The sequence below is a fragment of the Cyanistes caeruleus genome, chromosome 4 (genome assembly GCF_971803275.1).
Source record: "Cyanistes caeruleus chromosome 4, bCyaCae1.hap1.1, whole genome shotgun sequence".
Classification (NCBI taxonomy): Eukaryota; Metazoa; Chordata; class Aves; order Passeriformes; family Paridae; genus Cyanistes; species Cyanistes caeruleus.
In genome coordinates, this window is record NC_141704.1 from 55,164,772 (window position 1) to 55,188,398 (window position 23,627).

Below are 23,627 nucleotides of genomic sequence, written 5' to 3' on the forward strand. Positions count from 1 at the left end.
CATATGATGTGATTAAGTCCCTTATAAGATTTCAGCCCTTCATTTAGCACACAATGCAAACCTTCTCAAACACAGATCGTATTGCAGGCTTGCAATTTTCTACTTCTCTACTAAAATACCACCTTTTTTCATCTGATTTGCTCCAGGGCTTGACAGCACTGGATTATAGAAATGTACACACATCATCACTTAACAAAAGTGTTAGTTTTGAGCTGTGTAAACAAAAGTTTCCACATTGGCAGCCATTTTATTTATCTCTATTGACTTGTTTGTCACTGAAGACTCAAGACGACTCCCCTTGTGCTGTACTTTTCAAGATGTTAAAGCAGATTGTGTAGAAATGCTAATACCTAATGATCAGAAAGAAAAGTGGAATCAAAACAGTTGGCATGAATTTGAAGTACTGCTGTACTGTGATCTTCTGAAATATTCATGAATTACTAATCCTTCAAACTGAATAGTGTTAATCATAACAGGCTATGTGTTTTTTTAACCCTGAACTATGTAAAGAAAACAGAGTACACCAAGGGATTTGGAGTGGAGAGTGCTCCCTTCCAAGGGGAGTGACTGAACAAGCCCTTATTTTCAAAACTCACTGCCTTGATACCCAGATCCACCAAAAATCCCACGTGGGAGTGTTCCCAGCAGGACTCGCAGTGTTAGAGTCATCACAGGTTACGTTTCTGCAGTAGTCAGGCTTGAGAGTCTCCTCCAGCTACAGTGACAGGGGAGAAAATACAGCCCCAAGCCAAGCAGTTGTCCCAGTTTGTCCCTTGTGGCCTCAAGAAGCCATACTGGTGTTGGGCAGCAGTGACAACAAGGCTTTCTCAACAGCTTGGGATGGGAGCAGCAGCTGCAGCTGAGAAAGGTGGGCACAGGGGCGTGCCCATGACCTGTGTGCGGCCCCAGGTCACCAGTCCTTTGGGTGTTAGTAACCTATGGTACAGGAAAATCCACACAGACAAGACTGCTGATGGTGTCACAGCTGTTCATCACTTTCGTTTCTTCCTTCCAGCCTGTTTTGTCTATTCCTACTCAGGAGAAGAGCTGTCTTGCAGAAAGAAAGGCCAAAGTAGTTTGATGCATTATCAGACACAGAGAAAACAATTTGCTTTATGAAACAGCGAGTGAATTTTCTGCACAAACACATATTTTATCTTAATTACAGCCTTACATGTGATTGCAATGTAATTGAGAAGATGATTACCAGAAACAGATTATCTGACCCTTTCAGAGCTTCTTGGTGTTTGCTCCTTGTCTAAGGTTTACATTTTAAGCAAGAAAAACAAGTTATCCTGTGAATACCTCAGGTGACAAGACGGTCTGTTGTTTATTGTACCAAACTCAAACATTGGTCTTAATTCCGTACTCAGTTCTCTCTCTTTCTGTGTGCAACCAAATAACACAGCTTGTGTCTCACTTGAGCATTTGTGATATGGAATTGATGCTTCCCCACTCCACAAGAGGACCAAGCCCACTGATATTCAGGAAGCATTCAGATTGCTGAGAGGCAGGGTTGCACTGATACACTTTGAAGAGACCCCTGGGTCTCATCCGTGTTCTTTAAGAATTCTTTAGAAAGCCAGAAAAGTTCCAGAGAGTTCTTTGCTCTTAAAAGGTTTTCCTGCAGAAGAAGAGGAGTATTTCAGAGCAGAGCAGTGACTGCCTGGTCCCTGCACAGCTGCTAAGCTGAGTGGAACATGTTGTTTAGCTGGTTCTGTGAATGTGGCCATCAGGTGTGGTCAGGTCCAGCAGAGACCCCTGTTACAGACTAATAGACCTGCTTGGTACAACAGCCCAGTGTCTTTAACTGAACTTTACCCAGTGCTGGAAGAGGTGTGACTTGTGAATACCCGACCCAAGCCAGGACCCCAGCATGCCCCTCAGGATCTGTGCCCTGGGGAGAATGGGTGCTTCTGTATCCAAAGCTCATCCCATTTCTAGGGAAGTTTGTTTCTGAGAACTGGTGCCATGAGTTCAGTCATCTTGTAGGGAACAAACATTAAACAAAACTTATTGAATAACCTTGTAGAAAGGCAAGGCAAAGAAGGGAAGTCAAGCAAACTGTTTTTAGTCACAGCCATTCTTTCATGAGCTTTTATTCCTTCTTGTGAGAGCCATTGCTGTGTGTGTCTGTGCCCTCCCACCAGGACAATTCTGTGACGTGGAAGATGAAGCAAGCCAGGTGTCGAGTTCTTGTCCAGTCTCTTAGGTCCTCTGGACTGGTGATAATGAACTAGCTTTTGGACTGAGTTTTCAGCACTTTCCTCAATCTTTACCTATATAATAGCTCTCCATCATGTCCTGGGCTAGCATAGAAACCTTTCTTTTCACTCTCCCACTCTTTAGATTCTCCTTGATGAGATTGATTTCATGCACGTAGGCATTTCCATTTGTTCTTCACTCTGACCAGCCTTTGCCTTTCCATGGCAAATAAGTAAAATACCATGAGGTGGTTGAAAAAATGTAATGGACATAATATCCCTTTGAGCAATGCCAAACACTTGGGCCTGAAAGCTCATCCTTGTGGCTTAGAACTTTACGGGAATTTTGGTCATTTTTTTCCCTTCTTTGCTGGGGAGCTGGAATGCTGAAACCTCACCTCATTGCACACATGCTGTCTGAGTTTTTGCAATGAAAACATAATGGTATAGATCTGGCAGCTTGGATCATGTAGCTCATTCAGCAGATGCCAATAACAGCTGAATATTAGATATTAAGAAGAAGATATAAAATAAAGCTGTGAGATAGCATATGTTGGTTGGTAGCAAATATCTTCCAGATGCTTAGAAGCATGAGATTCAGCGTGGGAGTTACTTTGATAAAACTATGGCACCATTGCTGCCAGCTCAGTGTATGTATTCCAAACAGAAGGATTTTGGAAGCCCTTGAGAGACCAACACTGAGTAGTAAAGGTCAGCACATACGTTCCTAGAGCCCACACCTATCATGGCACTGAAATCTGCTGCACAACAAGGTTGGGATCCCTGCGGCAGTTTAAAGCCATGAATGCTCCCTGCATTTTTCTACCTCATCAAGAAATTTAGAAGGATGAAGCAGGCCTTATTTTTCTCATGATGCTGGTGCCTGAGTTGGCTTCATCTGGCCTAAGAAGAGCTGGTGGCTGCAGTGCCTGGGCAAGAGATGGCAAAGGTGCCTTACGTGGGCACTGACTGCTGCAGGACCTACCTCTGAAACCTAAACAAGCTAAAATCATGCTGCTGTTTCAAAAATCACATGTCCCAGCACGCTCCTTCCACCTGCTTGGAGTCATGCTCACAAGAAGGGATGGGTAAGCACCAACACCTGTGGTGGGCAGTGCCTGTGAAGGACCTGCAGGTGCAATGAGACAAGCACAGGTCAGCACTTGGGCACCCTGCCTGCAGCACCTACCTCTGGGTGGTGGAGGTGGGTGGAGAGGGACCTGCCTGTGCCCAGCAAGGAGGAAACCTGACTCCTGGGACCTGGATCCCAAACAAACAGCACTGCCAACACTGTAAAAAGTTAATAGCAGAGGAGAAGCGGTCAGAAAAGAGAAAAGCTCTTCTCCCCCGAGACTGAGACACCACAGAGGTAAGAAAGCTTCATTAAATAATAAAAAAAAATAAAAATAAATTTAGTAAAATCTTGCTTAATAGTTGGGACGTCTGATCATTTGTATGATCAGATACCCCCACTCTCACTTGCAGGGAAAATTCTCAGCCAGAGAAGGTCTCTGACCTTATTGACAAAGTTTTCAGGTGGTGTCACAAGGCAGCACTGCATGTTGTATGGCCTTTGTGCCTCACAGACCTCTGGTGGGGGTCACAACATCATTCCAATGGGTCCCAGCAGCACTTTCAATGTACTCTTGCTTGTTCCCTTCAATTGGAGGATTTTTACTTTACCTGCCAGCAGCAGCTTTGTCACTGCTGTTCTTTTGGCTCATGTAATTGGCATTTTGTTGGATTTACAAATAGAGGGAAATTTGTGACTCCCAGAAGATAGGCAGTAGCTGCTCCATCAAGGCAAACAGCACTGCACAGGTTTGGGATTAGCAATACACAGGTTTGGTAGGAACTGTTAGGAGGTTTGCTGTGCCTGCACAGATTTCTGGTGTTATTTGAGGTGCTGGAGAGTGTATCCCACCTGCTTACCAGCTGCTATCTGAGGCTAGTGTGGTTCTCACATTAGGTGCTGTCCACCATCCTGCTGCCTCTGAGGGTGTCTGGCTACGGTGGGGTGCTGGAGGTGGCACTGCAGCCTTCTGCTTGAGCACCTGACCCTCGCTGTGGGCTCTGCACAGCAGCACCAGGGATCAGGGTTCCCTCCCCTTTTGTGGAAGAGTTGTAGCAAGAAGGTATGCAGCCCAGAGCAGGCACCAGTGAAATGCTCCAACACCCCTCAGCAAGCAGTAGCAGGGTATCCCTGCATCAGGATGGGTGGGAAAAGGCCCAGGGCTTGATGTTTGTCCTGCTGGCACCGTGGGCTGTGCCTGCCACAGATGTTTTGGAGGAGCATGTCTGTTTAACCTGACAGAGGTGTGATGTGGCAGCTTTCAGCAGAACGTTTTTGCAGGCCCCTGATCATAAGGGCACAGAAACAGAGAAAAACAGGTGCCCAGATTTTATTGCAAAGCCTTTGGCGGTTCAGACACATTAAATCCCTACCTCCTCCTGCAGGCTCTTCCAAGCACCTTGTTTGGTTTCTGTTGAGACAGTTCCACTTGGAAATAGTCCCTAGCTGTTGGCCATCATAATCAGCTGGTGGCAGCTATTGCTGCCTCTGAGGACATTGCTGATTGACAGATGTAGCCAATATCCTTTGCATCTTCCAGGGTGCTGCACTGTAATGATCTGTGACAGCAAGGCCAGTGTATGTGACCATCTAATCTGCCATTAGTCCTTAATGACCTCCTTCTAACTGTACCTCAGTATAGGATCAAGGCATCCATCCTGGAGTACTGTAATTCCATGCTTTCTGTGTTCACACTGCCCTTTCTCTCAAATGGAATTTTGTATTCCATCTATCCATGTATTAGATGCTCTCAGCCATTAATTCCCTCCAGCTCCCGTCCTTCTGCAGCCTCCCTGGTCTCTGCTGGTAGGCTGTGAACACAGCCTCAGCACTCCTGAAGGGAGGTAATCAAAGGAGAGGGTGTCAGCAAGTGCAGATATGTTCAGCTCCCCTCCACAGCGCCTGAGCATGCACTCAGCAGGAAAGATTGTGGGTTTAAGCAATCAGTGTGCTTAATGCCTGCCCTGGGATTAAAATGAGTTTTTCTGATGAGGAAAAGCAACAGTGATAAGGCCAAAAGATCTAGTGCTGAAAGCCAGAAACATTGGCAGAGGAATCCAGCTTCCAGCTGCAATGCAGAACGCATGTCTGTGTCTATGGATGCCCTGAGAGGATGGGGATTAGCATGGCAAGGGATGAGGCAGAGGGGCTGGTTTGCAGCAGAAGGCTGTGTGCTGCTCGGGTGAGGAGCTCAGTGCTACCCCTGCCACCCCCAAGATCCTGGGGACAGGGAGCTGGCTGGGTCACCTGGCTCTGCATCAGTGGCTGAGCAATTGCAGAGTGCAGCACCTCTACTGCCCACTCAAACCCTCCCTCCAGCAGGGGCAACAGCTACTGGTTGTATCATTTCTTGGATCCTGGAGATGCAGCATCTTTTAGACTGGACTGCATTTCACTGACCTCTGGGCAGGGGAAGTCATCACATGCTCTCTTACCTTAGCAGGTCTCCAGTCTTCCCTAAGGCAGTCCCTGGACTTTCCATAAAAACAGCCAGTGTGATGTGATGACTGATGTCTCTCCGTTCAACTAACCCCGTGCTGTTTCTACGTGTTTTTCACCAAAACCCTAATGGGAAGGGATATCTTCCAGTAGCTGCATGGAACACTCATATTTTACTGTATCTGAATGTTTCCACTCCAGTGTGAGAAACTTCCTTGCTGTTTTCTTGCTCAGGTGACTTCATGACTGAAGATAAATAGACAAATCCTAGCCTTGCTCACAGAGACAGTGGATCCCCGCAGGAGCTGAGATGGCCACTGCACCAAAGGAGGCAGAAAATGTTATTGGCTTGGAGGAAATCCACTCAGAGAGAAAAGAACCACCAAAAGGTGGGTTTGTATTGACAGGACTAGACATTTGGCTCCTTGTTTAGCTGGGGTAGAGGGAGGGTTCTCAGTTGTGCCACTGCAGCTACTTAAAACCTCTGTACATGGAGCCACAACATCAGCATCCTGCGCTCCACTCCCACCACACCTACCAGGCTGGTGACTGCTGCTTGTGACAGTGAGGAGAGCTGGCTGGCTTGGCTTTACTCAGGCCTCTGTTTTGTGTAAGCATTTTATTATTTTGGTGATTTGAGGATTCATTTTCTTGGGATAATTTGTCTAATGTTACTCTGTTCCAAAAGCATTTTAAATTGTACAAGGCAGTTCCTACTCTGTTTGCACTGGCTGCTGTTTCAGCAACCCCCTGTTGTGACTTGCCACCAGGACATCCAGGGGCTGGTCAGGGGACATACAACTGGTAGGTGTTTCCAGGCCTTTTCCTGGTGCAGTCCCACAATAATATGAAAAATACTTTTTTATGAAGAGGAGGCACAACTTGGCTGCTGACAGTTTTTGTGTCTTAATTTTCATGTTTAGGGCAAAAGACATTTACAGTTGAAGAAGCTGTGGAAACCATTGGGTTTGGGAGGTTCCATATCATGCTCTTCCTCATCATGGGCAGCACTGGGGTAGGTATCTGCAGCCATTTGTGCTGGCCTGAAAAAATCTTTCTTCTCAGTTTTCTTACCACCATGCAGTAACAGCCATAAGCACATACTGCTGCCAGCCCATTTTTTTCCTGCACATACCTTCTCAAGCAGGATTTTTATTTTCATCATTGGTGAAAGTAGATTTTGGCCCTATTGATATCTGACCTATTTCAGGGCAGGTTAGCCCAGAGCATCATGGTTTGGTCCCTGTCTCAGAGCACTGTCAGGGAGTGTCTTCATTCAGTGCCTGAAGGTTAGGTTCAGCCTCACAATGGTATTTTTCATGTCATCTCCACGGCACACAAATCCTGTGCAATTTGGCTCAGAAAGTCTGACATCTTCTCACCCCTGGTTGCCTGAAAAACTTCCTAACTTTCATGGTCTTGGGTTAATGGTGTACCTGTTTTGGAACTTCAGCAAAAGCCACTTTGGGGTAAAGATGTATTAAGGTCTATCCATGAAGATTGCTGCAGCTGAGGTGAAAAGTCTGAAGCTGCGTGTAAGCAGTCAGTTCATTCCCAACTGAAGCCAGCTGCTGGGGCAAACAGCCAATGGAGCAATGATGTTTTTAACCAAAAACAGTTTTAAGAGTTCATGTTAGATGCCAGAATCCACAGCTAGGTACCCAGCCAAGCAGTTTGGTTTCCAGAGGTAGTTGAAGATCTCCTATTAACACAGCAGGGTAAGAGTCTTCTCTGCCAAGGATGACTCTTTCCAAACTTCCCAGATATACAGTGCACCTGTACCTGCTTTCTGGGTGCACCTTTCTCTCCTCCTCTCCCTGTCACCGAGATCTTCCAGGTCAGGCACAGGGCTCAGACCTCTGTAGAGGCACCATGGCTTCACAGGACTGCTTTGTCATGGTGGATTGCCATGGTGGAACATGCAGGCCTTGTAGGACTGAGAGACTTTCCCCTGTGGGCTTCTTGTGGTTTCCCTTCTTGCTAACGCACACCCTTGCTCCCAAAGGTGGCTGAAGCCATGGAGATCATGCTGATAGCTGTTGTGTCCCCTCTCATCCGATGCGAGTGGCAGCTGCAAGACTGGCAGGTGGCTTTAGTGACAACAGTGAGTGACTCGTGCTCCTCTCAGACAGGTCATGTGGTCATAGTCATGGGTACCACCACGGGTTTTGGAAAACACATTTCCCAGCGAACCAAACAAATTCCTAGGGCCCCCTTACAGGACAAGAAGAGTGCCACAACTGTAGACATCAGAAATTAAGCTGATGAGAACAGATGTCCACACCCACAGCAAGTAATGCCAAAGCCGAAGAAATCCCCCTTCCAGGTTCTTATTTTGAAACCTTGCCATCTACCCCCAGCTTTGAGGGTTGCAGCAGTGAGTGCTTACACAAAGGAAGCCATCCCCCGAAAGCTGCTCACTTGTGGTTCTGGGCACTGCAGTCCATCCTGCTGCCCTGAGAACACACAGCTCACCCACAGCTCAAAGAGCAGAGCTGCCCCATGTAGCTGGGAATGGGCCCTCCACAGCTGTGTTTCAATTCCCCTCAGATGGTGTTTTTTGGCTACATGGTGTTCAGCATAGTGCTCGGGCTCCTGGCCGACAGGTATGGCCGCTGGAAGGTGAGTGACTGCCGGGGGCTGTGCGTCCTTTTCCTGCGCTCCACAGGAGCTGTGCACCTGGCTGAGCCTGCGCTTTAGTGACCCTAATTCTTGCCCTTTTGCAGATCCTGCTGCTCTCCTTCCTCTGGGCAGCCTATTTCTCCCTGCTGACCTCGTTTGCCCCATCCTACATCTGGTTTGTGTTCCTGCGGGCCATGGTAGGCGGTGGTGTGTCAGGCCATGCGCAAGGGTAAGGCTGTGCAAGCTGCCTTCCCAGAGAAGGTAAAGGAGGGGCTGGAAGGGAAAAGGGGACCAAATTCCCACACGGCCTTGAAACAAAAAGCCATTCTGTAATTTCACTAAATCCCGCTCAATTGACCTAATTTGCAGTTCCCAAGGACTCCTGAGGCCTGGAATAGAGGGGGCAGCTGGTTTACATTAAGCTGGTGACAGAAGGATTATTAAGCACATATAAAAACAATTAGACAGGTAATAGATGAGTAAAGGTTGCTTCCTCCTTAAGGAAAAAGAAAGTCGCTGCAATTTTGCTTCAGTAGAAAATTATTTTTGAATTATGAAAAACATTCCCACTGAAATGAAATTTTTGTCTTGTTGGGGCAGAGAGGAGGATGTGGGGAGGAAAAATTCACAATATTAACAACCACTTCACCAGGGGCCTGGAAGTTTTGTTTTTGTTGACTCTCTTATGGAAAGAAATGAAACATTTCAGCACCTTCCATGGTTCCTCAAAGCCTGGTTGCTGCCCACAAAGGAAAGCCCCAAACTGGTCACATTGACCCAAAAGCCATTTGCTGAAAGAAAGGACACGGGGGAGAGAGGTGCTGTTGGGAGGAGAAGGCAGCTGTGCCTGAGTCATGCATCTGCTGTGCTGCTGGCATTGTCCCCCTCACAGGAGGGCTCCCATTCCCTGGCCATGGAGGCTGCTCATGAGCCTCATGAGGATGGAAGGAAATTGAACATTTTATAAAGCACTTCACTGGCTGAGACAGAAGGAGCCACTGAAGGTCTTTTCCCACCTCTCTCTCTGTCCAGATAAGGAAACACAAGTCACACTGGGGTCCTTGAGAAATGCCTGTGCCACAAGCCCCCTGCCCCAAAGGCACTGCAACTGTTTAAAAAGCAGAACAGTTTTCTTTATTTCATGGGAAAAAACCCTTTACTAAAATGTTCATTTCTATGATCATATTTATGCCTGTGCTGACACCTCAGTCACCCCACAGGACCTTCCCATAGGTTTCCTGTTGCATAGACTGCAGTCTTCACCTCTTTGTATCCCACAGTCATGGGCTGGAAAGCATTTGTGCCTTGTGTTTCCCTTGTATGTAATTTGGTGCTAGAGAGGGAGGCATACTGACAGTGATTCCTTGTCTCTGGGTGCTCAAGGTGCAGGAGGGATGGTATTCATGCTATGAGTTGAGCTGAACTGTTACTTGATTTGTATGGAAATTCTCATTGCAACTGTATTTTTGCTTTTTTTTCCTTTTTTGCTAGACTTATCATAAAAACGGAGTTTTTGCCCACTAAATACCGGGGATACATGTTGCCCTTATCTCAGGTAAAAGTGAACACATCACTGTTTCTTCTAGCTCTGAGTCCCAGGCAATTTGTCCCACTGCAGTTTGGAAGCCACATCTCCAGCACATCAGCACTTCTCCCAGACTGATCACACTTGTCTGGGTCTGAGCAAGAGTCCACTGCCTCCTGTGCCTCAGAGTGTGGCATCTGTGTCATTAAAGACATACACAGGAAGAGGAAATATCTTCTCAAATGATTTGATGCTCCCAACATTGTATGGGGACTTTGAGAGACGGCTGACACCCAGCCTCTTGATTATCCTACTGACAATGGGGCTGCCTGGTCTAAGGGGGCCAGTGCTGATGGACTGGCAGGTGATGGATCTAGTGGCATTCCCAGCCCACTCCCAGCTGAGGTGTATCCCCCCTGCCCCCTCTTTTCACCCCCAGAGACAACAAGTGGTTTATGCAGTGACACCCAGGTGAGGTCTTAGTCCTCTCCTGACCCTGCTCAGGTTCTGGGCTTTGCACAGGGGAGAGTTAGCACAGTCAGTCCCAAATTTGGCCTGACACATGTTGGGAGGGTTGTGCCCACTTGCTGGGTCATTGCTTACTGCAGACTTCTGCAGTGGGCACTTGCTGCATGTGCAGATGATCAGTGGTGACACTTCTGAATGCACAAATTCATCCCACTGCTGAACCAGACTCTTCATGGCAGGCATTATTTGCTTTCCTACTGCAGTCTCCTTGATCCCAGGGCATCATTGCAAAAGCGTCATCAGAAACACATAGGTGTATGGAAGAACAATCTTGTATTTCTCCCCAGAAATTTAGTATTTCTGCCCACAGGCTATTCATGAACTTGCTGCAGCTTTTGTGATTGTTGTTGGCTGAGCTCCCCTGGGTGGTTCCCTGGAAAGGGATGTGTCTCCTAATGGCAACAAGCAAACCTCAGAAAGGAATGTACTTGCAGATCAGAGGCCAGACTCTCTGTTGGTATAGCTTGGCATTGAGTCTACTGGAAAGCCACCAGCTTTCAGCAGTGAAAATCTGGCCTGGTTTTTCCTTCTGAGCTTGTAAATTTGCTGCTTCCCTGAAGAGACCTAGAGAACAGGAAAATTCATGGCCATGAGCATTAACCTAGAGAACAGGAAAATTCATGGCCATGAGCATTAGCAGAGAAGTGACTGGAAGGACAAAAGTGGCTTTAAGTACAATTGTATCCACAGCAAATTATTGGTTTTTACCTGGAGCTAATTAAGACTACCTTCACTGTCCCTCCCCAAACTCTTGCCTTTCCCTCTTTCCTCTCACTCAAGCCCAGCTTCTCATACAGCCACAGGATGGCTTAGTTGCACCTCAGCAATCCCTAGCACAGTTCACAGAACCACACCAGAAGAGAAGAAAATAAACAAATCACTGCCATGTGTTCATGTTCTAACCCCTTTCCTTCCCTTGGAAAGGTGTTTTGGCTGGCAGGATCCTTGTTAATCATTGGCCTGGCATCAGTGGTGAACCCAACCATCGGCTGGCGGTGGTTGATCAGAATTGCCTCCATCCCTGGCATCCTTCTCATCCTGGTGTTCAAGGTAGGAAGATTTCCACTCCCCACTCCCTGCTGTATTGCCTGATGTCTCCCCAGGCACCATCGTCCTCCATCCCCTTCATCCTGGGGCTCTTCTTGTGTCCTCCTTTCACCTCCTCAGTCCTCTCACACAGCGGCTTGGTAAGGTCCTGAAGTCCTGGTGGGGCTGCAGACCAGCTGCTGGGGAGATGCTACCTTACTGGTGATGGCCTGGCTTTATTGGTCTGCTGTAGCCCTCCAGCAGCCTAGGCTCCAGTGGCCAGGCTTCCAGCAGTCCCCAGGGACTGTGGCAACAGGCCAGGCACCAAGAGGAAGATAGTCTAGATAGTGCATAAAAAAAAAAGACAAATAATACCTTCAGTCTAAGGCTGGGCACAGCACATGCTCTTCAGTCTTTACATTTGCTAGGGCTGAGGAAAGTAGCCTCAGTAAAGTGTTCACAGAGTGCCAGGGTAAACCACAGCTTCCCCAGGTTTCCTTCTGCTTCAGAAAAATCAGCTTTGGACATGAGCACTATCTGTGATGTGGAAAATCCCTGCTTACAGTGCTCATGGGCACTGCAGTGCTGAGCTGTGGCTGGTGGAGGCTATACAGATGTAAAAGCTCTTCCTGCAGCTGGCTGAATGCACAAGTCCATCTTGTGCATCTGTGGAGCAGGCAAATGTAAAGTTGCTCTGAGTATACACTCGTATAACCTGGATGTTTAGTTTCCCTGAATATTTCTCCAGAAAAATTGGATAGCAAAAGTTTGTAACCCAGGGAAAGAAAAGACTGAGTTAGCATACATACCTTTAAAAAATGAGTCTTTAGTTCATATTTGAAACAGATGTAATTGTTCATAATTTAATAGAGCTACTATTTAATAAAAAAAGTATTTTACTTTGGAAAGAGCATCAAATGCTAGTGATGAGCTGCATTTCAACCACTTCTTCCTTTTTATTAAAATGTCCTTGTAGTGCCTTCTGCTTGAGCAAGTAATATGTGCATCCTCTGATTTTAGAGTGCCAATTAATTCAGGGGTTTTTTTTGTTAAACCTGTGTCTTTGGTTTCACCTTTCATAAGCACTTGACACAGATGGCTCAGTGGCAGACCCCTGGGAGCTGGACCAGCAAAGGGCTTTGTTGGGCAGGGTGAGCCCCCCAGCATGGGGAATGGGGGGCTGGGACACACGGGGTACCCCAGGGCATGGCTGGGGAGAAGAACAGGCAAAAGGCCGCTCCAGCTCTTGGAGTGCCCAGTGCCGACCTGAGCAGGCTCCTGGGCATGATGTGAAGCTGTGAGTAGGACAAGAGAGGTGCAGAAAGGCTTCCTGCTCTGCTTTCAGTTCATCCCAGAGTCGGCACGGTACAACGTGTCCACGGGAAACACGGGGGCTGCGCTGGCCACGCTGCAGAGGATAGCCAGGATGAACGGGGTGGCCATGCCACAGGGACAGCTGAGGGAGCCTGCCAAGGTAAGCTGAGGCTGTCCAACCCATCCATCCCAGGCAGGGCTTCAGGGAGGGGGTGGGACTGCCAACCACATCTTGCGCTGCCTCTCTCAGCTCCTTGCCTGGCTCCTTTCCAAACAACTGCTGAAAGTGATGATGAAGATGTCAGTTTTCTTTTTCAGAAACAGTAATCTTGGCCTTCAAAATGGAATGGAGTTTTCTGCTTTTTTTTTTCTCCTAAGTTTGTGTTTGCTCACAAAAATATCGGGCTAAGAAAATATTTTCTTCCTTTGCCACAAAAAGGGCTACTGGCAAAGCATTATTCCTTATTGCCCAGCCATCCTGCAGGGGTGTTCCCTCTGTCATGAGATCTGGGAACTGTCCCTTGGGGTGTCTCTCAGGGCTGTGACTGGGCAGGCTGCAAGGATCCCATAAGGTCAACCCAGTGCTCCCAGAGGCTTCTCCCAGCCCCTGGCCTGGCTTTGTCCCCACTGTGTCCCAGCACCCCAGATCCCTGAGTGTGGAGCCACAGACCAGCAGAAGAGGGTCAAAGCAGGAGAGACCATTTCACAGGTACCACCACCTGTACCTGTAAGGAGCTGAGCAGCTCAGGAGTGGATCACTGCTGGACTGAAATGCCCAAAAACATGTGTGGGTGCTGCAGGGGGGGCAGTCTCCTCCCAGACTTCTCCCCCTCTCACCCAATCTGGGCTCTGCTGACAGGTGGGTGGGAGGACTTAGGTGGGTCCTTTGACCCCTCAAGACAGGAAGATTAGACAAGTCCATTGTTCAGGGCCTCAGCATTATTCAGCTCTTTTAAATCCATTTCCTGGATCTTTTTCCTGCATATTCAATCCCACAGGCACCAAGTATTGTTATTAGCAATTCATGCAAGATGGTGCTATTGTATTGGAATTAGTTAGGATTAAAGCTTGCCTGTAATTTAATTGAATTTATGTGATGGACCCACACTGAATGTGGGAAGGGCTTTTGTTAGTTTTTCCCTCTCTCAGGCTTAACAAATTATGAGGAAAATAAAAATAAAGTCAACCCAGACCATCCCTGTGAACTTGTCTCCTCTCAGTGGTAGGATCCTGGGGAGCAGCAGGTCAGGTAGGGCCCCCAGGGCCTGCCAGTCTCTGCTCACTGGCACTTCAGGCCTCCCAGAAAGATTCATGTGTCCCAAAACTTGCTTCAAAGGCAGAGCAGCACATGGGGCAGTGGGAGCTGACAGAAGCCCCAGCAGTGCTGGCCCCCCAGCAGCAACCAGGACCCCCCGACTCTGGCACCATCACTGTCACAATGGGACCAGACTGCTCGGATCTGGGGGTCCTTTGGGGCCAGGAGAGCTCAGGATGTTCTCTTCTCCCCTCCTCCATCCTTCTACAGTGCAGCTTCCTGTGGGTCTCTTTTGGGAAGTGGGGCTTTGCTCTCTGGAGGTTTGGTGGGTGCTGTGCTGCTCTGTGTGTGACTCTGTCAGTGCCACAAGCAGCCTGGAGACAGGACTGGACACAGGAGGACCAAGTGCTCTCACAGAACTCTTGCTCCTGTATCAAAGATGCCTTTATAGAAATTTCCGTTTCTATTGTATGATTTTGCAGGAAAGAAGGGGAAGATTCAAGGACCTCATCCACCCCAAATACCTCAGAACCACTTTGCAGATATGGATTATATGGTAATTTATTTTCTCTTGATTATCTGTTCATTCTCTTGGTTGATAGTGTGCAGGGAGCAGAAGTCCCCCATTGACTCTGCCTTGAACAGGACACCACTCTGCCTCTGATGGTAGCTGCAGATCTTTGGCAGCTGGAAGCACATGGATCACCATAGATTTGTCCTGTTTCAGACCACACCTCAGACATCCTGCCTGGTTGCTGTTAAATTAGGCAGAAAAGGGCTAGACTTCCAGGATGGTGCTGTGAGTCCTTCCTCAGGACAGGGCAGCTCCTGGGAGCCAGGGGAGAGCCATGGGGCAGAGCCCACACCTGACTGAAGTGGGACCAGCCATGTGCCTGCAGCTCTCCTTCCCTGCCTGGGGTAAACTTGTTCTCCCCAAGGGCAGCCAAAGGACCAGTGAGATAGGGCTCCAACAGAAACACTTTCTCCATTACCAGTGCTACTCCCTGGGGTAAATTAAGATTGAGGAGACAGGTTTCATTATGCAGTGCTCCCAGTAGCTGCATGCAAGGGTAATACATGTTTCATTGACTTTGCTGTCTGGAATGGAAATGTATAAATAATAAGTCTGTGGGAACCCATTGACCCAAAATGTTGTGAAGTCAGGCCTTGAATTTTTTATGGGTTTTTTTTTTTTTTTCCCCTTAATTTCTATGAGTGTTATAAAATATCTTTTTGGTCTTTTTATCTTTCTTTGTCTCCTAGTCATCCCAGGAGCTCCTGGCATGTTCCCAGGTCTGCATTCCCATCCCCCCCAGCATTCCCTGCCTTCCCAGGTGGCCCAAATTCTGCTGCTCATTTCTGAAACTGCCTGGAGGGGATAAAAAAAGTGAAAATTACTTTTCAGCCTGCTTATGATCTGGTGTATTCTGAATTACCTGATAATGACAAAGCAAGGCTGCCACCACCAATGCTGTGTTTTTGACAGTCAGACAGGGTGCAGTGTGAGCCTCTCCAGCCAGTTAATGAAAATTCCTCTTGAAAATCCTTGGGTAGAAAGGACATTCACACTCCTCCCCTGATCCAGTGTAGAGTCCCTCCCATGGGAAACAGTCTTCTATAAACTGCTCCCATGTGGGTCCTTCCCATGGACTGCAGTACTTTATGAGCTCCAGTGTGGATCCCTCAGGGATCACAAGTCCTGCCAGCAAACCTGCTCCAGCGTGGGCTCCTCTCTCCATGGACCCACAGGTCCTGTCAGGAACCTGCTCCAGCATGGGAGCAGCTTCTTTCAGGCTGTTTTGGCATGAGAATCTCCAAAGGTTGGATCTCTGCTCCACTGTGGACCTCCATGGGCTGCAAGGGTACAGCTGTCTCACCATGGTCTGCACCATGGGATACAGAGGAATCTCTGTTCTGGAACCTGGAGCACCTCCTGCCTTCCATTCTTTACTGACTTGGGTGTCTGCAGAGGTGTTTTTCACACATGTTCTCATGCCTTTCTCTGGCTACTGTTGCTCTTGCACAGCTTTTTCTGCTTCTGACAAATATTATCCCCTAGGCACTACCGGTATTGCTGAAGGACTCAGCCTTGGTCAGCAGCAGGAGTCAGCTGGCATCAGCTCTTGCAGGCATGGAGGAAGCTTCCAGAAGCTTCTCATAGAAGCCACCCCTGTAGTCCCCACCCACTACCAAAACCTGGCCATGCAAACCCAATACAAAGCTGAACTATGAGCTGGGGTGAGGTTTACTGAGAAAGAGCAGTGCCTGGACATGGGTAGGAGGGGAGTTCCATGGCACAGGTGACCAGTAGCCTGGTGGATGCCCAAGCCACCTCTCTGCTCAGGCTAAAGGGTTCCATCATGCACAGCTGCTGCAAGCAGCAGCAGAGATTCCAGGGCACCCCAAACTTGCTGCATTTGAGTTTCCCGACCTTCCTTTCACTGCAATATTTCTCCCCACAGGCTCGGCATAGCTTTCGCTTATTACGGTGTCATATTGGCCAGCGCTGAGTTGCTGGAGCGGGACCTTGTCTGTGGCTCCACAGCCCCACCACTGCAGGACTCCAGTGGTGACCCTGAGGAGAGCCACAGCCCCTGCCACTGCCACTTGTTTGGGCCCACTGCCTACCAGACCATGATCATCAGCACAGCCGGGGAGATCGCACGTAACCTCTTCCCCCATCCCTGCCCTGCCACCCCCCTCTCAGTGTCACTGCAAGGGTTCAAGCTGTGCAGGCACTTGGTGACAGGGGCCAACACGACCTGGGCACTGCAGGCAGCTTGCTGGCTCAGCAGGGCACTCAGTGGGGCACACCTCAAGCCCTGGTGTTTGCCTGTGCTGTGGTCAGAGGAACCAAAATCACCCAGGCCTGAGCTGTTCACCCAGCCTGCCTTCCTTGCATGGCTCAGGACAGACATTGGCGTCCTGTCTCAGCACAAACACTTTTAGAGAAGCGCAGGCTTCATCATCTGAAAGGAAGGGTGAAAACAAAGGGGCATGGGGGCAAATCACAGGCTTTGAGTGCAGAAAGGGAACAATAAGGTTTGTGCATTTTACGGGATGTTTGGTGGGCACTGGGGATGCAGCCATGTATCTCTGAGTCACACTGCGTACGCTCTGTCAAGGCAGGTAATCGTTGCAGTGAGATCATCAAATGTTTTATGGTTTTCCTTTTTATTTCCAGTAAATCCTGTGAACATTCTCAGCATCAATCTCCTTGGAAGACGCCTAAGCCTGTGTATCACCATGGGATGTACAGCTCTGTTCTTTCTGCTTCTTAATATCTGCACCTCGAGGTACTCCGGCTCAGACTATGGGTCTTGTTTGAGGGTATGCAATGCTGAGGTGCTCTCAGGTCACTAGTCTTTCAGGCCAGTGATTCTTGTAGGTCTGAGAAAAGCCTCTGACTGGCTTTCCTTTTCCTGGGAAAGCTGTGGCAGCAGATTCTATAGTGCAGTGGTGTGCAGAGGGGCTCAATTGTATGACTGAGCCCACTTGGCTTCTCCTAAGCATCCAACAAGCTGCTTTCTAGCACAGTCCAGAAAACTGAAAAAAGTGTGAACAACATGCACTGGAAAGAAGTTGTATTTTTCATTCATTTTTTTTCTCCTTTCTTTCTGGGATCTCTGCTGATGCTGTTCAGTGACATTAACTCTGCTCCACATGAATTTCTGTCTAGTGCAGGCATGGTTGGCTTTCTCTTCATGCTGCGTGCCTTGGTTTCAGCAAACTTCAACACCATCTACATTTACACAGCAGAGGTGGGTTCTCCTTGAGGTGTATTCAGCTGCTTGGAGGCTTCAAATACTATTTGTATATACCCAGGAATGGTGACTGCTAGTTTATGGACTGGTTAAGAGTTACCTTCCTTGAACTAGGTGTCTCTGGCGTCTTGGTGACAGTGTTTTCATATGCAAGATAAGAGAAGGAATCAGAAAACCAGCTTGGAGATGACAGCAGTAGATGGAAGAGGAGTGCCCTATTAAGCCAGCTGTTGCTCAGCTCCTATAAAACACTATCTTTGAGGGTGTTGGCTGCCACTATCTTCCAAAAGCCACAATCTTCCTCCTATCTAACCCCCACAGTGAGAAAACAGACTACCACTAAAATGCACATTTCCCAGCACTTAAGGGTCTGTATGAAGTAGTATATGGGGTTATAGCTACAATTCTTTTCTCTTAATGGAAATTGCTATGTTCTGTCTGCAAAAAGTTTTCATCTTTTAAAGAGTTTTTCCTTCATACAACTTTGGAACCATGAGTTCTGTGAGTCAAGTATAAATTGTTGGGGTTTGTGTTGTTCTTTTTTTTAAAAAAATCAATTGTATGAAGTTAAATGGATTTCCTTGTTAATTGACTAAAGTCATCCAAAGCAAATAGAAGTAGCTCCCTTGCACTTCTAAGAGTGTAATATTTAAACCTGCACCTGTTTTAATACCACAATTTTAGTAGTCTTGAATAAGTTGCTGTTGATGTAAAGATCATTGCTGTACCATAAATCAGTTCTACTCACAATTTAATCAGTGATCAAAATCTTTCAAGCCAAGTGCTTGGACTCTTCTTGAATTAACTTACTCGATTTGCTTGGCTCAGTAAAGTATTTAAACAAAGACTTATACAAGTATGCTTGCTAAAATCTGTTGATATTAAGAGGTAATTCAGTAAAATTTATATTTAAGTGTTTCATTGGCACAGATGTTTGAGAACTGTGAAAAATAAACTACACAAAGCACTTCTTCTAAGCCTGGATATTTCTTACCAGGATCTGTTTTTCTTTTTATTCTTTCTAAACAAAGTTGCTGTTGATAATAATTAATACACAAACTTGAGTACTGCAGACAATAACTTTTCCTCCTGCTTTCCAGATACAGGGCCTAGCAGTATAAACAGATTTTTTCCTTTAGCACCCAACCTAACCTCTGTGACTTTGATCATAGAGCCAGGAGACAAAGTGGTCGTAGTGGTGCTAAACAAAGGACAATCACATCTAGCTTTGACTTGCCCTAAAACTTTACTTGGGGCAAAAAAATGACAGATTTGTAATGGCTCAAATGAGGCTCGAGGGAGCTTTTATTTCTTTTCATATCTTATCCATTAGCTGCCCTTGATAACACAATGTGTCTCTTTGATAAAAAAATGTTTAAATAAAAGTACAGCTATTGTGGATTGCTGTTGCACTAATCCAATTTCTTTCTGGCCTGTTTTAGGTTTATCCCACCACAATGCGAGCGCTGGGGATGGGGACAAGTGGGTCACTGTGCCGTGTGGGAGCAATGGTGGCTCCATTTATATCACAAGTAAGAGCACGCTTGATAATGTTGGTAAACATTGTGCTGCACACTGCCATCAAATACAGAGAGATGTCCCTGAAATTCATCCAAAAAAAGGGAAGGATGTAATCCATTCCCTCCCAAGCCCATAGAGTACTTGGGTGGCCTTTGCCAGCTGTAGCACTGAGTAACTCATCACAGAACTCGGCTCACTAGCATTTGATACTTTCAGAAAGCTCTTAAGGTTCACAAGATACTCTTTTCTATTGTGGAGTCTCTCAGGCATTTGTGACCCTTTGTCCATCTTAATTGCTAATTAAGTGCCTGTCCCCCACAGCAGCGAGCTCCTGTTTGATGTTCTTTGGCCTGCAGGTTCTTATGAGCGCTTCTTTCACGGGGGCCTTGTGTCTCTTCTCCTCTGTGTGTATCATCTGTGCCATCTCTGCAGTCACACTGCCCATCGAGACCAAGGGCAGGGCTCTGCAGGTGGGTACCAGCATGCCACGAGCTCCCCTGGGTCTAAATGCTGCTAGGGGATGATGCAGCCAGATTCCAAACCCAGCTCTCCTGAACAGGAACGTGCTGCTGCAGCAGCTTCAAGCACTGTAATCCCAGTTATCCAAAGCTTGTTTCTCGTGAAAGACCAAGCCAGGCTGCCAGCCCCAGCCACCTCATGTAAGTGTGTGAGCTTTAGCTTGTGCAAGCCCCTCTCTACATCTATCTCCAAGCCTGACTTAAAGGTGCAGCTTCCCAGGCACATGCTCTGCTCTGCCAGGAGAGAGGACAGCAGATGTACAGAGCACCTAAACTATCAAAGTTATTTCTTAATCAAATTCAAGGCAAGAGCCTCACCTTCATCTACCAGCTAAAACCTTATGGTCAGTGTTTTCTATAAAGCAATCAGCCAAAGCACTAAGCCCAAAGATTAAGGGGCAAGGTTTAAATTTAGCAGTCTCCCATGGGCAAGTCACACCAGTTTAATTAGAGGAGGTGGTGAGCAGTCCTGTGATTTCAATAAATTCATCTATAACAGCATGGAGATTTTTGTGGGATGATCACACCACTCTGCATCCTGACCTGTATAGACCACAGGCTAAGAATAATCCATATTCTTTAGCAGCCTACAGCATGACAGATCAAACTAGGTTTATGAGGGCTTCCAAACCAGACATTTAAAAACCCATTCCTACAAACACAGGGCTTGCTTGTCACAAATACCCAAACACGTTAATTTCCACTGTATCCTGTTGGGTTTTATGTGAATTTTATTAATTTTATGTCTTATTTTTCCCCCTTTTTAGCAAGTAAAATGAGACCGAATGTTTGATATTGGATTGGGTAGAAAAGAAAAAGAAACCCCTGGAATCTGTTGCTTCCTGTGAGCTGCATTTGATGTTGATTGCTTCTTCATACTGTTTCCATTATTAAAAAATAAAAAAATACAACTGAACAGTGTAAGAGCTATGATTTGTGTAGACAAATGGTAAATTCCTCAAGGACCTTTCCTATGATTCTATAAACATAGGTTTTCTACCCTTCCTGTGAGAAGACTTTTTACTTCTAGTGCTATCAGTAGTGACACTGCATACATAATATTAAAAAAAAAAAGGAAAATCATTAGGTGAATTGAGCTAAAGGGAAAAAATACACAAAGCAGATACAGCTAGAAAGGATATAGTACTTTCCTCAATTCTTTGTGCAAGTTCCATCTGCATGGAAGTAGTAAAATTTGGATCTCAAACCACACTGCAGTGATGATTTCTGACCATTGTTATGGTGATATTTAAGAACACAAAATGAAAGGTGAGTCAGATTTTTTTCAAGTGGATTATTTAGACAGAGTGATTTCCAAGCAGTTTACAGCAGACAGGTAAGTAACTGGACACAGAGTACATCCACTCTTCTCTCCTCAGCATTTTCCACTGGGAGAACAACTTGAGTGTGAAGTTGGATCTTTAAGACTTCAAGTGTTGGGGTGGCAGCACCTCTTTATTTTTTTAACTCTCTGCTACTGTAGTATGCACCGATCACACCTATGTTGCTAGAATGGTTTCCCTCACTATTTTGTTCTGCTCCTTAACTTCTCTTTACTGTTTTCTGTTTTCTGGTACTCTGGGATGGTCTCACAAGCAAATCTCTTCAGGTAGTAAAAACTTTCCATAAAAAAACTACACAAACAACAATGTCAACAGCAATATCAAAAAGCAAACAAATGAAAAAGGCTCTGGGCAGCCTAAAAATCCACCACATGACCAGAAGTCATGTCAAAGGCCTGCTGCAAACACAACTGAGTATTTTTCTATATTTTAGCATGCAGTGCCACCCTATGACAAAGACAGGTAGGCAAGATCTCCCTCAGCAGGTGAGAGGCAAAACCAGGCCTTTTTCTCATTACACACACACACAGCAGAGAGGGACAGAGACTCTTCAGTGCTCTGTGCACAGCCCCACACCAGGGCTACGCCACTGGCCAAAAGCAGGAGGGAATGTGCAGGAAATGGTCAAAATGTCAAACCAGGGACACACAGAGGAACAGAAATCAAAGACAAAACTGCTCCTTGTATCAGCTCAGTCACCTCAACAAACATCAGCCTAAGTCTTTGCAAGAGACTGGACAGTCAGAGGTGTTGGAGTCTGGAATACAGAGCGTGTGCCCTTGTTCCTGATACTTAGTTATAAGATCTAGAAAAATACTGAATTTCATATAATATGAAATTCATGAGCATGTTTTCATGGTGATACATGAAAACAGCTGTTAAAGTTAGATAAAAAAAGCTAAAAGTATGAGTGTGTAGATTAGAAAGTTTTTTTAATCACTGGGTGGAAAAGCTAGTTTAGAGAACAGGAGACAAGATGGAGTATTTAGGGTGTTGTCTCTTGTCCCTTCTTTCTTCTTCATGTTCTTCTCCTAGAGGTTTTTGGGTAATAGTAAGTGATTGGATAGAAAATGCTGCAGTGCATCACAGAGGTGATGGGTCATTGGGTCATTAAGAAAAATAATACACGTGTCTATTGTTAATTGGGTAAAAATAGGTATAAAGATAAAAGAACTGCGTAGTTCGGGGCCATTTTGTGCATCAGACACAAAGTATGCCACAAGGCCTTGTTTGTACCATCAGAAGAAAGAAATGTACCAGATTGCAAAGATTAACCTTGTAACCAGCCTAGAGAGACCTGTTAAGTTTTGTGATCACCTGTTAATAAACACGAGAAACAAGATTTTAACGAGCTCGGAGTTTTCTTCGAATAATAAGAACTGAGATAAGCAGGGCTCCCCACGAGGGAGGATCCCAAAAGAATTCAGTCCAAAGGAGGCTGAGAAATCCAAGAATAAAAATAAAAATACAGAAGAGATGTAGCAGAAACAGAGAAACAGAAAAAGGATTTTTTTTTTTAGAGAAAAGTTACAAGAGGAACATGAGAATTTTTTGTATTGGAGTCAAACAAGGTCTAATCTACAAATGAATTGTTGTTAGAGGTGTCACAAGTTGGATCTCAGTTAAATCAGTGCCTTTGAAAGTAATTTGAACACAGAAAATCTTGCCTTATTTTGAAAGTCCTAGTGAGGAAGGATATTGTTGCTTCTGCCTCTGGCAGGGTTGAGAACCCCACTGGTTCCACGAATGAAAGCAACAGGGTAGGAGTTTTGTAGGTCCCTTGGCAAATTGCTGACAAGGAAAAGTCCCCACCAGAGTCTTGTCTGTGGCACCTGCAGCTGCCCTGGCCACTGAAATGCTCCAGATCCAGTGGTATTTGAGGTGAGCTGTGGCAGAATGGAGGAGCAAACACTTGGGATTGATTTACTGCAAGAACTGGGTTTCAGTAGCAGCAATCAGCTGAGCCGTGGTGAGAAACCTCTCCAGTTTGTGCTTCCATTCATCTCCTCCTGCCCTGGGCTCCTGGCACTGCTGCCATGGGAGAGAGGCTCCCTGCTCCCACCAAAATGCAAAGCATTGGAAATGAAGAGATGAAACATTAATGTGGAATGGGAAGTGGGAACAGCTGCCTGCAGCAGGTGACCCAGTGGAGGGGAACTTCCTGGGACTCTGCAGCCACGTGGGGGAGAACATGGCCAGGCTCCACCATGGAGACACAGCTTTGATCAACTCTGGGCTCCTGCCAGGAGATTAGCTGCTCCTTCTGATCCTGAACAGGCCCAAATTATGTGTATTTGCTTCTCAAGGAAAAGGCTGGAGCTTGGTGTCCTGCATGAAGGTTGTTTTCAGTCTCTGAGGTTTCCTTATTAATGACTGCCCAGGAAGGAGCCTGTAGATGTGTTTGCTGGACACAACCAGCAGGGCTCGTTACCCTCCTGAAGCCAAGTGATCCTTAGGGCCCCTTCCCACTCAAATCATTCCACGATTCCAGAATGA

At 46.6% G+C, this 23,627-nt stretch overlaps 1 protein-coding gene across 3 annotated transcripts; it reads left to right on the forward strand.

Annotated features, from left to right (window-relative positions):
• Window positions 1-3,258: 3,258 nt before the first annotated feature.
• Window positions 3,259-20,694, forward strand: SVOPL (SVOP like). Of its 3 annotated transcripts, none has more exons than XM_086884755.1 (16): window positions 3,259-3,573; window positions 5,950-6,104; window positions 6,639-6,730; window positions 7,721-7,819; window positions 8,266-8,337; window positions 8,442-8,566; window positions 9,829-9,892; window positions 11,315-11,440; window positions 12,762-12,890; window positions 14,468-14,541; window positions 16,448-16,650; window positions 17,170-17,281; window positions 17,665-17,746; window positions 19,192-19,281; window positions 19,627-19,740; window positions 20,556-20,694. In XM_086884755.1, exons 2-16 carry the CDS (start codon window positions 6,026-6,028, stop codon window positions 20,565-20,567), a joined length of 1,473 nt encoding a protein of 490 aa, XP_086740881.1. In that variant the 5' UTR covers window positions 3,259-3,573; window positions 5,950-6,025; the 3' UTR covers window positions 20,568-20,694. The 3 variants fall into 3 exon arrangements, with proteins under 3 accessions (XP_086740881.1, XP_086740880.1, XP_086740879.1); XM_086884754.1 differs by having other exon boundaries at window positions 3,309-3,573; window positions 17,629-17,746; window positions 20,556-20,615; XM_086884753.1 differs by lacking the exon at window positions 20,556-20,694 and having other exon boundaries at window positions 3,309-3,573; window positions 19,627-20,324.
• The last annotated feature ends 2,933 nt before the right edge of the window (window positions 20,695-23,627 follow it).